We start from the raw sequence: 18,280 nt of genomic DNA on the forward strand, positions 1-18,280 counted from the left end.
TCCCAAGTGCTGGGATTAAAGGCGTGCACCACAACTGCCTGGCAATAGAAATTTATTGCTCTAAACTTCTCCCTAGCCTGGCAAGCAAGAGGCATCTGGACAATAGGGAAATGACTCTAGCAATCAATCCTTTACTTAATCTCCTGTTCTTTTAGGATAAGGTGCTAAGTACCAGAGACTGCAGTTTCTGGCCTCAGAGGATCACAGATGGCAGGTCACCTACATAGCATAGTAACTTAGACTTAGATAAGTCTCTTAGTCAGGGTTTCTATTCCTACACAAACATCATGACCAAAGAAGCAGTTGGGGAGGAAAGGGTTTATTCAGCTTACATTTCCACATTGCTGTTGATCACCAAAGGATATCAGGACTGGATCTCAAGCAGGTCAGGAAGCAGGAGCTGATGCAGAGGCCATGGAAGGATGTTGAGAACAAAAAAAGGGGGGCTGGGGAAGAAGGGGGAAAAGGGGTCCAACATCCAGCCAGAGTTCCTGTGCTCTGGGCAGGTGGACTCAGGCATTGGAGGGCTGCCGGACACTTTCCACTGGGTCCCGGGTGAGCATAGGCTCTGACCCACTCAGCGGGGGGTGGAGAAGGGGCAGCCCCCGACCTGGGGGCCCCAGGGCCACACCCTGTAGTCCCAGGGGTATAGGAGAGAGGTATGAGGGAAGAGGTTCCCAACACTGACCGGAGTGTGCAGCACATCTTGGTGGAGCAGAGACTCTCTATGGTTTAAGAGCTTTGTTATAGAAATGCAGGGGGGAGCCCGGAAAAAAAAATGCAGGGTGGGGAGAGAGAGAGAGAGAAGGCTAGAGAAAAGGAGTAAGAGGGGGAGAGGAGAGGAGAGGACAAAGAGAGGGGAGAGGAGAGAGGGGGTGAGAGTAGGTGTAAGAGGTAAGAGCATAAGAGTAAGAGAATGAGGTGGGGGCTGAACACCCCCTTTTTATGGTCTTCACTGTTGCTAGGTAACTGGGGAGGAGTTTAGCCTGAAGGTCAGAAGCTTGGGCCATCAACTGCTGACCATGCTTCTCTTGTGGGGGCTGTGGGAGGCGGTAACTTAGGCAGGGGCCAGAGTTCCAGGAGCCTGAGGGAAGGCCTACCATGTCATGTAGGTGAATTATGAACATCAGGGTTCAGACCTCAACTCAACTGGAGACCAGCCTGCAGTGCCCCACAGAGGGATGTTTCTTACTGGCTTGCTTCCCCCGCTTGCTCAGTTTGCTTTCTTATAGAACCCAAGACTACCAGCCCAGAGATGGTACCACCCACAAGGGGACCTCCCCCTTGATCACTAATTGAGAAAATGCNTTACAGATGGATCTCATGGAACACTTCGCCAACTGAAGCTCCTTTCTCTGTGATAATTCCAGCCTGTGTCAAGTTGACACAAAACTAGCCAGTACAGTAAGTAAACTTTTTATTATACAGCAACCTTAAATTTCTCGTTATGCTCTTCCCTCTCCACTGTCTCAAGAAGAACTGACACGAAGAAACACCCCACACTGGGGCTGGCCCCTGACACAGAAGAAGAAGGCAAGGATACCACATAGGCAACCAAGTAATAAAAGTTCACTAAGAGGACATTGCAATTCTTAACATTTATGCCCCAAACACAAGGGCAGCCACATTTATAAAAGAAACATTACTACAGTTTACATCACACAGTGACTCTTACACTGATTGTGGACAACTTCAATATCTCACTCTCTCCAATGACCAACAGACAAGTCATCCAGACAAAAAAACTAAATAGAGAAATACTGGAACTAACTGACATGATAAACCAAATATACCTAACAGATACTTACAGAACATTTTGTCCTAAAACAAGGTAATATACCTTCTCATCCTTCCATGAAACTTTCTCCAATTTTGAATGCATACTCAAGCTGACACAAAACAAGTCTCAACAGATACAAGAAAACTGAAATAACACCCTACATACTATCTGACATACTATACATGGTATCAGAGTATATCTGGTTTGTAACACCAGCAGAAGCAGCAAAAAGCTTCCACACTCGTGGAATCTGAACAACTCTTTACTGGATAAAAAAATGGGTCAAGACAGAAACTAAGAAAGAAATGAAAGACTTTATGAAATTGAATGAAGATGAATATAAATTCATAGCATTAAGTGTCTACGTATAAACCACAGCATGACCAACATGCATATGGGCTCTCTGAGACTGAGGCAGTATGCCCAGGGCCTCAGATTAGGTCTGAGAACTGATAGAAGTGGACACACACACACTTATCCATAACTCAGAAGCTATTTCCAATTGATTACCATTTACACATGAAAAATTAGTTTTGTCCAAGGGAGTCTTTCAGGGAACACCAACTATTCTTAAGGGTAGATCACATGCCCAGCTGTAGATGGCCAACAGGAAAGATGTCAAGGGTATCCTTGGAGGATCCTTGTCTCATTATGTCAGCTCAGTCGTTTTTTTAAATGTAATTCATCTATATTTTAACCGTACAGGTTTTCCATACATATTATGGCTTTGTTTTTGTGTATTTATGGGGTTTCTGAGCGTGTGAATGAGTGGGTCTCTGCATGTATACCTGCTTCTTGTGCCTTTCTTGGGTTCTTTTCCTTCTATTTTTCTTGTCTGCTGTGATGTGCATGGTTTTCTTTTATCTTATTATATTTTGTTTTATTATTATCTCCTAGATGTTTGTGAATATAAATTAGACAAGGAACTACGATGAGAGGAGAAAGGGGAAACTAATCACATATACTATGGAGAAGAATCCATTTTCAGTGAAAGAAAAAAAAGAAGTCATTTGACTGACTTCTTGTTGACTGAGTTCATAGTTTTACTTAGGGAGATGTTTTTAGGAAAGGAAAAGAAGAACTAAGAAATATTTTCTTGTGACTGTTGTTATTTTGAAGGCCCCAACTGACTGACACCATATAAGCTCCTGAATCCTGTCATATGAAGATTTTAATTATTTTAATGGTGAATCAGTTGACACCAACATGCTACTCTACAAAGCATTCTTCAAAAATTCTCTCCCCACCCCCATGTGTGTGTTTGAGAGAGAAAGAGAGAGAGAGAGAGAGAGAGAGAGAGAGAGAGAGAGAGAGAGAGAGAGAGAGAGAGAACACAATCCACAGTGTGTGTACAGAGAGAAACTGAAACTCAAGGACAATCTCAATCATTGTCCGTTACCTTCTGCTTTGTCTTGACTCATCTTCTCTCCTATTCCCTCTGTGCTGTAAATTCTAGATTAAATGTACCAGAGCTTCTAGGGGGGTTTTCTTGTCTCTTTTTTCTCATCTCACCATAGAAGTGCTGAGATTACAGAAACATGACAGTGGTTTTCTAGGGATTTGAACTCAGAGTTCAACAAGTTTGCTCAGCAGGTTTGCTCAACATGTGTATTTTGTCCACTGAGCATTTTTTTTTTTTTTTAGGATAAATAGCTTGGTTTATTTTGTGTTGATGCTATTTCCTTTTTCAAAAGCTCTTATTATTTTATGAACTTCCACAGACTAGACCAAGTCTGGATTGAATGTACCTGTAAAAAGCATCCAAAAGATACTGGTTGGAAGACCACATCTTTCACAGGTGGAGGATGAGGGAGCCAGACTATACTCACAGTCCTTTATGGAAGCTGGCTCACATCCACAGCTCTCCTCTAACTGCCCCTAGAAAGCCAGTACTAAAACTCCGGTGGCAATTTTCCAAGACAACTATCCAGATTCCCCGAGGAATTTATCATCCGTTCTTCTGGCTTTAGTCCCAAACACAGCTTCTGTTTCTGCCTGGCCTGGGATCTACACACATGTTCCTCCTTTGAGCTTGCAGCTTGCATATAGATCCTTACTTTTCAATTTGCCCTCAGGCCCTGCCCAGCAGCATTTCAAACATGAGTGGCCAATCCTCGTCTTGTGTTTTTCTGTCTCCTTTCTATTCCCACTTGTGGGGTAATTAATTTGTGCTCACAAAACTCTAAGATCTTCCCATAATTATGCTGATTAAATTTCAGGCACTTTGTTGACACTGCTGTTTAGACCTTAGAGCATGGGATTTGATGATCCATATTGAAAAGGAGGGACAAACAGCCAGTGGTTCCTACAGAGGTATGTCCTTTGCTGCAGAAAAGGAAAATAATATTCAAGACGATTGTTGCTTAGAGAGCTGGGGCTTTGTACTCAGTGTTCATTGTGACCTACTTTCCTTCATGAAAGGTTCAAAGAAAGTTTTAATGGAACAAACTGAATAAGAAGTGCTGGTCCTTACAGCAGGTATGGAAAAATCTATCTGAAATGATCACAGGAAGAAAAACTGGGACCTATGTGTGTTTATACTTCTTTATAAGCAGAGGATTAGATCTGAAGTTATTTAATTATTTATTTTTCTCCTACATCTTAGATGTGTTGTATCAGTTACAGATATTGAGAGTGTTACATATTCTTAGTGAAACATTAATGGGTAGCTAAAAAAATATTTTAAACTGGAAATAACAGCAGCTGTCATGTAGGCTAAGCAATCACCAACCTCCTACTAAGCATTTTATTATAAGGGAAATATTTTTAATAAAGGTAAGTATCATCTCCATTTTACAAAACAAAGAGACTAGGGTGAGAAGTAGACTAGTGATGATAGTGATGATGATGATGATGATGATGATGATGATGATGATGACATGAACAGCCAAGAGACAAATGTGCCTTTGCAATATTTTAGTGGAAGATGGGCACAGTAGTTAGCCTACATAGAAAATCCCATGCCAGCCAGAGCTATATGGCAAGACCATGTTTTAACAAAACAAAGAAACAAAAACCAAAGCAAAGAAAAAAAAAACCCGCAACAACAAAAGAAACAAGTTCAAAGCCTGTACTTCTACTGGCTATGAGGCACTGAGCAATCTCACTGGCCCATAACATGATTTTCCAAAAGGCTTTCAAGACAATGCAGTGATAATAGTTGTTAACAACAAATGGTAATCAGGTTAATGGATATGAAATTGGAGACCTATTTTATGCCACAAATAATTAATTCAAAATGGATTATATGGAATCAAGTGTAAAGGCTTAAACTGAAACTCTTTGAAGAAACTATAGGCTGTTTTAGTTTCTTTCCCTTCACTGTGACCAAATTACCTGGCACAGACAAGTTACTGGGAGAAAGATTGATTTCATTCACAGTAAAGTTTCAGTATAGCGATAACGGTGAGCACAGCTGCATGCTAGAATAGTTCAGTTTATTTTACAGGAGGCCAGGAGGCCGAGAGACAGGGTGTGGTCAGGAAGGGCCCAAGAGCAGCTGCCAGTCACTGGAAAGTTTTCACATTCCCCAAAACAGCATTACCACCCTGGGCCAAGCCGTCAGATCATCATCCTCTGAGGAAATTTCCATATGCAAACCATAACATTCAACCCCTGTCATCCAAATATTCAAGGCCACCTCATAATGTAAAATACCTTTAATTTTCCAGTGTCTTACTTTGCTTGCTATTGTGATAAATGTCATGACTCAAAGCAACTTAGCGGAAGGAGGAAAGTGTTTCGCCTTGAGCTTCTGGGTCACAGCCCATTCCCGAGGGAAGCTGGAGTAGAAACCCGAGGAATTCAGATGCAGAGACCATGGAAGAGTGTGGCTTACAGATTGTTTCCCATGGCTTGCTCAGCCTGCTTTCTTAAACAAGCCAGGACCATCTTGTCAGGGGTGACTTCCCCAGAGTGAGCTGAGCACCCCTAAATCAACCAATAAAGAAAATGCTCCACAGACTTGCATGCAGGCAATGTGATGGAGACATTTTCTCAACTGGGGTTCGTTCTTTCTGGAAGATTGACAGGTTTGGTTTAAGGCAACAAAATTAACCAGTACCATCTCTATGCATTTCCAAACTGTTCAAAGTTTCAAGGTCTTCTGAAACCCAAGGCAACTCTTAGCTGTGAGCCTCTCTGAAATGAAAAAGTTTCATACTCCCAACACTTCCAGTCCCGAAGGGGAAGAGTAACATAGAAAAGAATAGGCTCAGAGCAAGCTGAAAACTTAACAAAGTAAGACTATTCAGTACTGAAGTTCCATGAGCAGGTCAGAGGTGCATGGTATTGTGATGCCACCTAGCAGGAACTTGGGTAGCACCATTCTTAGGTCATAGAATTCCTACGTGGTCTTTAGCTTAAGCTGTTTCCACTTTTCCCCTGCGACTTTCCTCAGGAGATGTTCTTTGTTGCTAGAAGTCCAACATCCTAGGGTCTCCACTGAAATGTGGGCTCTCCCTAAGAGGCTCATGCATCTTTCTCAGGGTCTCCATGTAGGGAGTCTGACCTTGTCAACTGCTGCCAGACATCTCAGTCATCTCGGGCTTTTTGCTGGAACCTTGGTGGAAGCCCCCAAGACACTGTCACTGCTGCATTCTCCACAGCTGCAAAACTAGTGTTACAGGGATAATTCCAAGGTTTGTTTGCCAGCTTGAGAAGTGGGTGGATACCCTTAGACAACAGCTACAGAGCACAGTGATTACATGGGTGGCTCAGTGTCCCAGAAAACCATTTCCTTAAGCTGTGAAGAGAGGGCTCAATCAGCTCTTTCTTCTCAAGGAAAAGCCTTTAAAATGAGCCTTGTGTGAGGGCTGGCAAATTCCTGTTGTTGCAATGCAAAATGCACAGCTTCTCTTCACTGGCCCTAATCTCTTTAACAAGACCTCCATTGCCCAGCACTTACAGCTCCTCTCTCTCTCTCTCTCTCTCCCTCTCTCTCTCTCTTCTTTGACTAGACTTTCGGTTTTCAAATCTATTCACTCTGCTTTTTGACTCGAAGTTTAACTTTAAACCTACCTAAAATCAGCCAGCAATAACCATGCCATAACCTGAACACTATGTTGTTTTGGAATGTCTTCCATGAACTTAATTGTTCTGTCATCTTTGAAGTCAGCTTTCCCCCAGATTTTAGGATATGAACAAAATTATCTGCCAGCATATAACACTAATAGCCCTAGTCCAGTACTCAGTGCAGTCCCTTTTCCCATCAGAAACATCACAAAATATCTTCACACTTTCTACATTTTTGTCAGAATCATGGTCTTGAGTCTTGCCAGCATTATGGATTCAGCTCTAGTTAGTCTAGAGTGTTTCTAGCCCATATCTATCTCCAAACATCACCAAATTCCTCCCTAAAATCAGTGGAAAGATACAGGAACTACATGAAACTGTTTAGCCATAGGAATGAGCACACTTCTCTGGTATCAATTAGGTACATTTCCATCACTGTACCATAGCACTGACAGCTTAAAGGAGGAAAGGTTTTAGAGTGCTTCAGACCATCACGGCAGGGAAGATGTGGTAGAGCAGTTCAGCACACAGCAGGGTATTCCATGAAACAGAGTGAAACTGGAAGTTGTTAGGGACAATCAATATTCTCTCAAGGACCTGCACCTAAGGAGTCCACCTCCTCCAGCTTGTACAGATCTTCTAATGTTTCCATAATCCCTCAAATGACATCATGTTGGGACTGATCTTTCAAATCATGAGCCCGTGAGGAAGCTATTACATAGTCACAAAGCTTCTGTCAGGGAATATTTTCTCTGAAACCGAAAGTACCAGTGACCAAAGAAGGATAAATTGGATTGCATCAGAATTTAAATGTGTTGTGCTTCATAGGACAGTCAAGAAAGGGGAAAATGCAGCCTACAGAATGGGTGAAAATCCTCCCAGATCATTTATAAGATTAGAAATTTTCCACCAAAAAAATCTATAAATTATAGCAGCAACTCAAAAGTAAGATGAAAGCTCAAGTTTAAAGTAAGACTGAATTAGACATTGTTCTAACGTAGACATAAAAAGGCTACTGAGCACATCAAAGATATCTGATCTCATGAATGACTAGGGAAATACAAATCAAAACCACAACACAGAGATATCATTGGAGAGAAGGAGAAATTTCGACCTTAACATGCTGTCAGGGCTGTGCAATGCAGTAGACACTTTGGAAAAGAGATTCAGACCCTCAAAATACTAAACACAGAGTTACCATGTTATCAATATTTTTATTCCTCACTGTATACTAAGAGAAATGGAAACATGTATTCACAAACGAAAACAAATGCTTATCATGTAATAAACAGATGGCAGTCTCAATCAGTAACTGAATAAGACCTAGAATCACCCAGGAAAAAAGCTCTTAGGCAAATCCATGGGGCACTGACCCCCCTGGGGGCAAGTCTGTTGGAGGTGATGATCTTGACTGGATTAATGGAGTTGGAAGGACACACCCACTGTGGGTGGTCCCATTCCCTTGGATGGAATTCTCAGCTGTTTAAAAGTGAGAAAGTGAGTGGAGCACAAGCATGCACAGGTCTCTGCTTCATGACTGTGAACGATATATCACTAATTGCTTCAAGCTCCTGCTGATGTAACCACCCCACCACAGCCAACTGTAACCAATGAGTCAACACAAACCCTTTGCCCTTAAGAAGTTTTTGATGAACTATTTTATCACCGCAACAACTAAAGTAACTGAAACACATTAGTAAACACAACAACATATCTACATAATAGGTCATTGCATGGCAACTTAACAGAGGTAAATACTTAAACGTGTTACAGTGGGTGGATGTTAAAAGCATCATGCTAAGTAAAAGAAGCCAGTAGGTAAAGGAAAGCATGCTGACCATGTTGTATAGTTCCATACGTATTAAATTCCTGAAGGAGGCAAACATATATAGCCAGAAGGTAGATTCTCAGCTGCCAAAGTCATAGAGAAGGGAAAAATAGGAAGTTATTGTTGATGGGAATAGGTGTTTAGAAATGATGAAAATATTCTGGAATTTGTTGTTGTATAGATATGCAAATATGCTTAAGACACTAAGTTATATTCAATTATTTTAAAACTTTTTAAAACAAAGTAAAAGTATGCCTTTAAAATCATAAATGCCTGTATACTTGGCATATGTGGACCAGGTGGTCAGTGTGTCTTTATTTCCCCCATCTCCTTTTCAGAGAAGGCCACCAATCCCTTATAGGTGACAAGAGTTGGTGTATCAGAATCCAGTAAGTTCTCCACAGAGTAATTGGGATTGTTAAAATGAGAAAATAATATTTGGAGCATGAAAACTTAACATGGGGTGGCAGCCTAGCCCTCCAACTGGGGCACTACATCGATAAGCAAAACTGAAGGACCTGAAACAACTTAGGGCTGATTACAGAAGCAGAAGAGGGAAATGGAACTCAAGACCCAGACAGAGAGCAGCAAATGCTCACTACTGCTATGGTAATCAATAAAATTGAAAGTACAATATGGTTTATAGTTTTGCTGAGTGTTCAACCTCATAAAAACTCAATCCACTCAAAGTTCTTCATAACCCATCAGCCACAGTCCAAAGCCGTACTAGTGACATGGCTCCCTGGGTAAAGCACTTTTTGCATAACTCTGATCAGACCTGGAACCCACATGAAGGTGGAAATGGAGAACAGACACCACAAAGGTTTTCTCCAACCCCCATCCTGGTGTTCTGACATATACACCCACACACACACCATGACCCAGGCAGACTAAGAGCCCAAGCACTTATTTCAGGCAGTTTACAACTAACCATAACCCCAGTCCTGGGAGATCTTATACCATTTTCTGACCCCCACAGGCATACACACACACACACACACACACACACACACACACACACACCACATTGTTGTTGTTGTTTTTTTATGTGAGCCAAAAATTCAATAGAATTATTTCAAGCCTCAGTATAAGATAAGAGAGGTAACAGAGGTTTCCCTTCATGGATTGTATATATGCACTGGTATCTTTAAGTTTAAGAAAGATGAGCTCATCTGTTTGAGTAATGGACTGAGGCAAAATAAAACATGAGAGAGAGAGAGAGAGTGATTATCCAAGCAAAGGAGGAAAAACTGTTTGATTGTGCTAAGAGTCCTGTTGTAAAGGGGCATTGTCAAAACACTGACTAGCCAAATCTGCAGGGATGCAGCAGCCATGCTTAAACAGGCTATGCAGTGCTGGAGATACTGTAGGCAATGCTGTAAAGACAAGAGGATTGACTGGTGGGGTAGCCTACAGGGAGGCCTAGCTGATAGCAGTAAGTGAAGCAATGTGGTTACTACTGAGGGTGACCTGGCAGAGAATTTTGAAACAGAATTTAGAGGCCAGTGAATCCCACGTATGCATTTTTATGGAAAACTTCATATTCTAAAAGCTAAGAAAAGGAACTCTCTCCCATGTACAAGACCTGGTTTCTATTATTAAATGCTGCAGTGGTAATGACAGGTGTGGGGTTTGTTGCTTTTCTAAATGCACAGACATGCTGAATGGTGTGGCAGAGAGAAAATGATATGACAGGGTATTAACAGTGAAAAATGGTCCTGATGCCGAGGAAATGGAAAGGGGCTTCCTTGGTCTGACAACTGATCCAGAACACCTAGCATACAGTGCATGCTTCTGCTTAAATTTGAACAGGAATAAAATATGCATTGCTTTTAGCTGTCATCACAGGACTCAGGCACAAATCACAAATAGCAAACATTTAAGGCAATGGAAAGGAAGAAAACAGTGGCTCAGAAAAATGAGCACGGCCCTGTATAATCAGAAGCACGTAATGGAGATGATGCTTGCTTTTGACCATGAAATCTCTGCTTCAGAACAAACTGCCTGGAACAGGATATGAAGTACTGGCAATACAAGGAAGAATAAACTCCCAAGGTGGTAATGAAAAGAAACGCTACTGTTGCTTTTGAATAAAGATAACGGAAAACTTGGTTTCAAAACTCAGTCTGGTTTTCCAGCTCGAGGATTTCTCTCTGGATATCAAGTGACTTGTTCGTCTGTTTATTTGCAGACTTTGTTTATTTACACCAAATTAAATTTAATGAAATTGCCTTAACAATGTGAATATGTACTTTTAAAATTAGTATATGTAACACTTATATAAGTTTATTTTGTTTAACATTGTACTTTTGGGGGCCTGTCAATGAAACTACTAAATGACTTTAGAATCTTTAGAAAAATTTAAAGTGTATTTATTTACTGTGGATTCTGTGCTTATGTGTATGTACTCTGTCACACATGTGGAGGCTGGGGGACAACTCACAGGCATCTGTTCTCTCCTTCCACCTCAAGGGTCTTGGGAATGCAACTCAGGTCACAAGGCTTAAAGTGCCTTCACCAGCTGCTCCATCTTGCTGTCACCAGCCCTAGGACACTTTCTTATATATTCAGCCCAAGTATAGGAATGGCTTTTAAGAAATTCCAACTTAAGCAAAGCTGGGAGTTAGCTCAAGCTTTAATAAAATTGTTATCGTGTAATTAATAAAATTATTACTATGTAATTCTTGTTGGTAACAAAATAATTAGGTGCAAAATATCTATTTTACAAATCACTGAAAAGGCATTTCATTTACATCAGTCTTAAACGCCATCATTCCAAAATAGCACTGTTTTCCAACATTAGGTTTCCACCTTATGTCTCAGAAATAAATTGATGCTAGAGAGCTCCCCCCAAATCTGAAATCAATATAATAGTATATGGATTTCTAGGAGAGGAAAGATGACAGTAGCATGAGGATTAAGCATGGTTGCTGTGCTCAGTCATTTCTGTAACTGATGACATGAGCAATCAAGTTCTTTTAATGTGGGAAAGTTAATGTGGTAACTATCATGCAAGTAACATAGCGAATCTTAAGACTAATGTCAAAGATCTGTGGGGATGAAACCTGCTTAAAGTTTCTAGAGCTTCACAGAGGATTTTTAATGGGTGAGCTTGAACATGTGAGGGAGGGCAAACATGTTTAATTTCGACAAAATAGCTCAGTGCCCTGCTCAAACATCTTGGTGTCCTGCTCCAATATCACAGTATCCCGCTTAACAAATTGACTAGAAATTGGTTGACCAAAGAGAGTGGGAAAGATGTGAAGACTGGCAATGTCTTAAGTTTAAATCTGGGTGGATTCAATGCATTGTCTTGGGGTAATGGAAAGACTCTTAATCAACAAATAGTTTCAAAAGAAGGGGCGGTAGACACTTCAATATGGTTGGAATCGGAGGTCAAGAGAAAAGGGACAGAGAGCACCTTCAATTTTTGCTTAAATACTTCTTTAACTAGGTTCAGTTAAGACCTCATAAATATGATCCATGGCCATGACACTGACTAGAGGAGAGGAAGGAGTAAATGTTTGTGTCCTATAATAAGCACGTCTACGCAGAAGGGAGAATAGGCAATCAAACCCCACATCAAGAAGAATCTCTGATGCAAGGGGCTGCTTAGGAACGGCTCAGCCCATTAGGAAAGAAGCACAATTATCTCATGACAATGTGATAATCATGCATCTTTGTTTTTTAGATAGGCTGGCTGGCATTTGCTGTATAGACCAGGTTGGCCTGGAGCCTGCCTCTGCTATCCTGGAGCTGGGATGAACGGCTTTGGGAAACCAGTAACATGGACATTGCATAAAGAACTTTTCCTCTTAACACTTCTCACTTCCGGGTGAAATCTAAAAGAAGGGAGAGATGTCAACCCAGGCTTCAACTTTCTCAAGTCCACAATGAGATTCTGAGTGAGTAGAAGGCTGGGCACCTATTAAAGAAGAAAAAAGCCTGCTGAGAAGTTTTTCACCTAATTTTCTTGCTTGATGAGAACATTTTCTCTTAGCATTGATAGATTTCCAGAATAAGGAAAGGTTTTCTATAGCTAGTTGTCCCAGGACCACTTCAAAAACAGCCTTCCCAAACCCGGCTTATCTTTTGAAAACCAAACAAAAACCCCACTTTCCTTTGAAAGCTATGTTTTGGTCAGTAGCACCATGATTATCCAAATCACTCAGTTCTCAAGTTTTCATATTTAACTTATTTTTTCTTCTCCTTTAATTATAGACCTGAAATCCAAAATCAAAATAAAAGATTTGTAATTTTTAGTCACATAGATGTAAATGAGTTCCCCTTTACATGTCATAGACACCACTGGTACTTGAGCCCCACAGTCTTCTCCAGTCACTTCCCTCCAACCAGTCCCTTAACTGACTCTGCATGCTCACCTAACACTCCAGTTCATACAATGGTATTCTGACTGAATACTTATGTAATAAATTCAGTATGTAATTCCTCTGCTAGGAACACCTCTATTGGTCCTTGGTATCCACAAAATGCCCATGAACCTGTCTCTACTGACCACTGCTCCTCATCATATGGCCTTCCCAACTCTGCCTCCAAGTAGCCTCTTATACCAAGGACGTGTTACAGCTCTCACCCAGACACTTGAAATTAAGGTCTGGCTTCTTCACTCCCACATTGGTCCCTAGCTCCCTGTCTATCCACCCTCAGGGTTAATGCTCAAGATGTTTCCTTCCACAGCACATATCAAGAAATTATAGTTGTACTGACATATAACAGCATTTTTCTAAAATAGTCATTCTGAAATTAAGTCATGAATAAATTCATATTTTATTTATCTATTTATTGTCTTTATGAACCTAAAATTCTTTGAGGCCAGTAAGGAAACTTCATTTTTCTTGCTTATTTCATGTATCTTATCACTGAGCTATTTATTAAAGCCCTCCTTGTAATAAAGGAAGCTACTGTACTTTGGCATAATAAGTCCTAAACAAATATTTGTGGGTGAATAAATTGTACCCCTTTTCTTAGCAAGTAGCCTGCTTATTTAAGAGGGGAACATAAAAAAGACTTTTAAGCTCTCTTATTTTTAGCTCATCTGACCACAGAAATCCTATAATTTTTAAATAGTCCCCAGGAGTCAACTGTAGAAAGTTTCATCAAATGGATTTCAGATAGATTTTATTATATATTCATTTGCTCATATTCTTGAAAATTTAATGTCACTTTTGTAATGGCTGCTAAAAGAATGTTATTGCCTTTTTAAAACTATACATTTTATCCTTCAGTTTGACGTAAAGTGCTATAAATAAATCAGATGGAAAACTATTTAGCTACTTGACATCTATAATAACAGGGGGTGTTTCTACAATGCCAGATTTATAAATAGGCAGAGGCTCCCAGATTTGGTTATAATGATTTAATTGCACAAACTTCTGTTGAGTATTATATCATTTAGCTAACAAATATGTCCATAAAATAAGCATTATAATGTAATACATATTCAAGCAAATGAATAAATGTCACTATGACTATTCTGTTGAATTGCAACAAACAATAGCCCCAGATGTTTACTTCAATTGGCCCTGAAGGGATGGATAGGCTGCAGGGTAATCACCATGGTTACTGATGCACTCTTTATGTGGGAATGGTGCTGAGGCAAAATGGTACCATCTATCATATAGCTCTCACCCATCATAATGTACAGCAGGGATGCTCATCATCAGCTTTAGGTTTAAGGAGACTGCTGAATCTTGTGTAAAGTAAGGATGGTTGGGGATGCAACTCACTTGGTAGAATTCCCTTGGTTATCATGCATGAAACCTTGGGTTCAAATTCCTATACCACATAAACACAAAATAGTGGTGGTACACACCTGTAATCCCATCATTTTTGAGGTAGAGGCAGGAAAATCAGGAGTCCAAGGTTGTTCTTGAGTACATAGCCAGTTTAAGGTCAGTCTGGAACCTACAGACTTTATCTTTAAAAGGAAGAGGATAAAAGGAATATCTTTAAAAAGAAAATATTATTTTAATTGTGTCCGATTGTGTGCGAGAACTTGCAAAGCCAATTTAAGTCTCTGAATAACACTCCTTTCTTCCAGAGAGGATTTACTTTCTGCTTCTATTAGTTATCTAGGCTAAGGGCAGATCTCTTAAATCCAGCTGAGGATGGAAATAATTCTACTTCAGGCTCTATTCCTTTTGAGAGCTGGCCTTTGCAAAGGATTCTGGAAGCCCTGCATAACTTCTCTGCTCTCAGCCTTTTGACATTCAACAAGCATCTTGTGAGAAAGAGCAGCCTCAGATGCTGGGCCCCTTCCTCTTAGGCCCTCAGGCCCCCTGCCTCCCTGCCTCCTTGGCTTTCAGCATGGGCACACAGGTGACCTTGCTCCTTGCTTTTCTTCCCTCACTCTCAGGAGGATTGCTCTGAATCAATGGGCAGAAGCAGAAAAGCTCACAGTCCTGTTCTGATTGCCGATGTCACTTTACCTGTCCTTTAGCAAAGTAGCTTAGATTGATCTTTAATAGCTCAATGCCCAGTATCTTCTCTTGCCCATCTTTCCTATATAAACAGGTCTCTCGAAATCTAACTTTATTTCCACTCAGACTTAGCTCATAATTGTACAACTTTCTATCAGGTGTCAAATCTAGCCTTGAACTGGATGGTGTAAACACAAAAATATCTTAGGTCTCAAACAGTTAAACAAGGATCCCTATCTGAGTCTATATTCCTTACATCCGGTGAATAAAAGGCACATTAAAGTCAAGAATCTCTCTCTCTCTCTCTCTTCTCTCTCTCTCTCTCTCTCCTCTCTCTCTCTCTCNNCTCTCTCTCTCTCTCTCTCTCTCTCTCTCTCTCTCTCTCTCTCTCTCTCTCTCTCAGATGATTTGGTCAAGGACTCCTCCCTATGGTCTGGATGGCGCATCATGGTGACTGGTAGAAGCATTTCTTCACCTAATTGCTGACAGGAAGCAGAGAAAAAGAGACAGGACCACTACCAGTGACCTACTTCTCCCAACTTGGTCCTTCTCCTGAAGTTCTTTGTATCTCCTCTGTCCCACCAAGCAGCAAGAGCACTGAGAACCTAGCACTCAATGTGTACATTTGTAGAGAACACTTCTTACTGAAACTACAACAGAGCCTCTCACCCTGAAATGACAGAAAAAAAGGCCAATATGGGAGGATGTCCTATAGCAAACCATGACATGTGCATGTCTATCCAACAGCAAGTTAAGTGACCCTCCTGTCTCCACTTCCCACAGCGCCGGGGTTAGTGCACAGAACCACACCCACCTTAGGATATGGGCTCTAGGTATAGGAACCAAGCTCCTCCTGCATACACAGCAAGCACTTGAAGCCCTGAGCCATCTCAGTCAAGTTGCTCTAAAGGGAGGCATCATTGAGATTCTCTTCCTTCCTTCCGTGCTTTCTCAAATGTCCCTGGTGCTACAGCATTTTATTTATGAGATAAATAATGAGCAACTGGAAATGACAGAAAGAGCTGACATCAGTCTAACTCACAGTAAACAGCTTTCTTTTGGACTTGGATTTCTTTGGAGTTTATTCCAGTATCAAAATTATGAATGCCTCTATCAGCCATTGGAGTAGAGTACCGTAGTTTCACAAGCTTGTAGTGTTTAGCTGCTCTTACTGATTGACAGTGAGACCCTCCCACTTTCTTTTTAACAACTTGCTGCCTTTCTCCTCTAAAATTAAAGGAACAATTCCTGTTTTCACATATTATTTATGAAAATGTGGTGTTTTACCTAAAATTGTCATATTCTTCTGCTTGTCGGTTCCATGGGCATCTCTGTATGTTTGTGATGATCTGGAGGTAGTCATCCTCAGAGTACCTAGGAGTTGAATATTAACATGATTATCCAAGAAATTCTTACTTCTAGAAGCTCCTCACTTTAGCCCTGAAATCAAGCAGAAATCATTAAATATCAGACTTAATCCTGAATATTTAGGAACATGCAGCTTGAAAATTATTATTACTATTGTTATTGTTGTTGTTATTGTTATTAGGTTGGTTTATGAATACGTGTTTTTCACATTTCATAAGCCAAATTCATCATTATAAACTGTGAACATGTTTTCTCTGTGTGTCTGCTTTTCTGCCTCTATTCTCTGTCTCTCTCTTCCTTTCTCTCATTCATTCACAAAAGCAAACTTATATTAACTTTAACTCAACAGATAAATACTTTCTAAATGTTTAGCATAAACATACAGGTTTTTCAGATTCTAAATTAATAGCTTAAAATTGGAATATGTAGTAAGGACCCTCTATACATACATACATACATACATACATATATACATACAAACATATATACATACATACACATATATATACAGACATACACACAGACATACACAGACATACACACACACACACTCACACACATTCATCTGGTTTTAATTTTCTGCAATACATAAGAATCCTAGACTGGGCTATAGCGAGAAAGCTGCATACTGGCATAAAAAGCTATAGAGTGACACAGTCTGATAGGATAAGCATGGAACAAAAATCCCAGCTCCCTTAGCTCCTTCTCAATCTGAAATTCCACCATTAAGTATTAATTTCTAAGGCAGAGAAGGCTGTTTCATCTTTAAGGGTGTTCATTTGAAATGCAAATATCCCTCTGAATTGGGGAAAAAAAACCAAAAAACAAGAAATAAACCACCTTGAGTTTCCTTTCCATTCGGCTCTCAGCCATCAGTTGGCAGCCGTTAAAGATCAAAGCTGTGAAACACACTCACACAGAGGGTGGGGATGTGTTGGCCAGTGTGTGAAGAAGAAAAAGGCACACCCTTGCCTGGGAGAATGGGCCCATTACCCATGGGAATGCAATGAAGATTCTATAAGGTGATCTGTAACAAAGCATTTCTGACAGGTGGGGTGTGGTCAACCACAGAACTCCTTTGTAGCTGCGATTTCTTTCCTCTTGAGTTTCTCTCCCTCCAACAATGCTAGCACTGGAATCAACTTGTTTCCCACTGACTCTGCAGATGAACTCAGATAAATTTCCCAAGAACACAGTAAATACTGAAAGCAAAGCAAAGAGTTTCCACCAGGATTCAAAATAGATGTGAGCACATAGTTCCCCAAGCACAGCAGACTCAGACAGATTTCTCTATGAGTCTTGTACTAATCTTAGTACACTAAGTCACTAGAACTCCATGCTGTGACCCCCAAACTGTCTAGATGAGATATTTCCTGCCTGAAGTGCAATGCCTGCCTCTACAGGATTGAAGACATCGAAAGACATTTTGCAAATGACTGTTAAACTAAAATTGAAAACAACAACAACAACAACAACAACATACCCATCCAACAACTTACCTAAAGCATTCTCAAGTCTGGATCCTTAAGAAAGAGGCACTGATATGATATTTCCTGTCTAGACAAGTGTAACTAATTACTAAGACATGGCTTTAAATCTTGTCAGAGTGTTATTAAGACAATCAGATCAATGTACAAACAAGAGCCCACAAACCGAGGTAAACAAACAGCCTTTGTTCACTAAACTTCACCAAATAGAAAGTGTAAGGGAGAGGAAGGCCAAGCACTTATCTAATTAAGCCAATGAGAATTGCAGTTGCGTTAGAAGTCAATATAAAAGCCATGCGTGGTGGTGCACTCGGGAGGCAGAGGCAGGGGGAATTCTGAGTTCGAGGCCAGCCTGGTCTACAGA

At 40.6% G+C, this 18,280-nt stretch overlaps 1 protein-coding gene across 1 annotated transcript in view; it reads right to left on the reverse strand.

Moving 5' to 3' along the window:
- Positions 1 to 18,280, reverse strand: part of St8sia6 (ST8 alpha-N-acetyl-neuraminide alpha-2,8-sialyltransferase 6) — a 137,380-nt gene that overhangs the window by 24,554 nt on the left and 94,546 nt on the right. Inside the window, exon 4 of the mRNA XM_021194592.1 lies at positions 16,349 to 16,435. Within this exon, the coding sequence (XP_021050251.1) occupies positions 16,349 to 16,435 (87 nt within the window). The remainder of the gene's footprint in view (positions 1 to 16,348; positions 16,436 to 18,280) is intronic.

The sequence above is a fragment of the Mus pahari genome, chromosome 3 (genome assembly GCF_900095145.1).
Source record: "Mus pahari chromosome 3, PAHARI_EIJ_v1.1, whole genome shotgun sequence".
Lineage (NCBI taxonomy): Eukaryota > Metazoa > Chordata > Mammalia > Rodentia > Muridae > Mus > Mus pahari.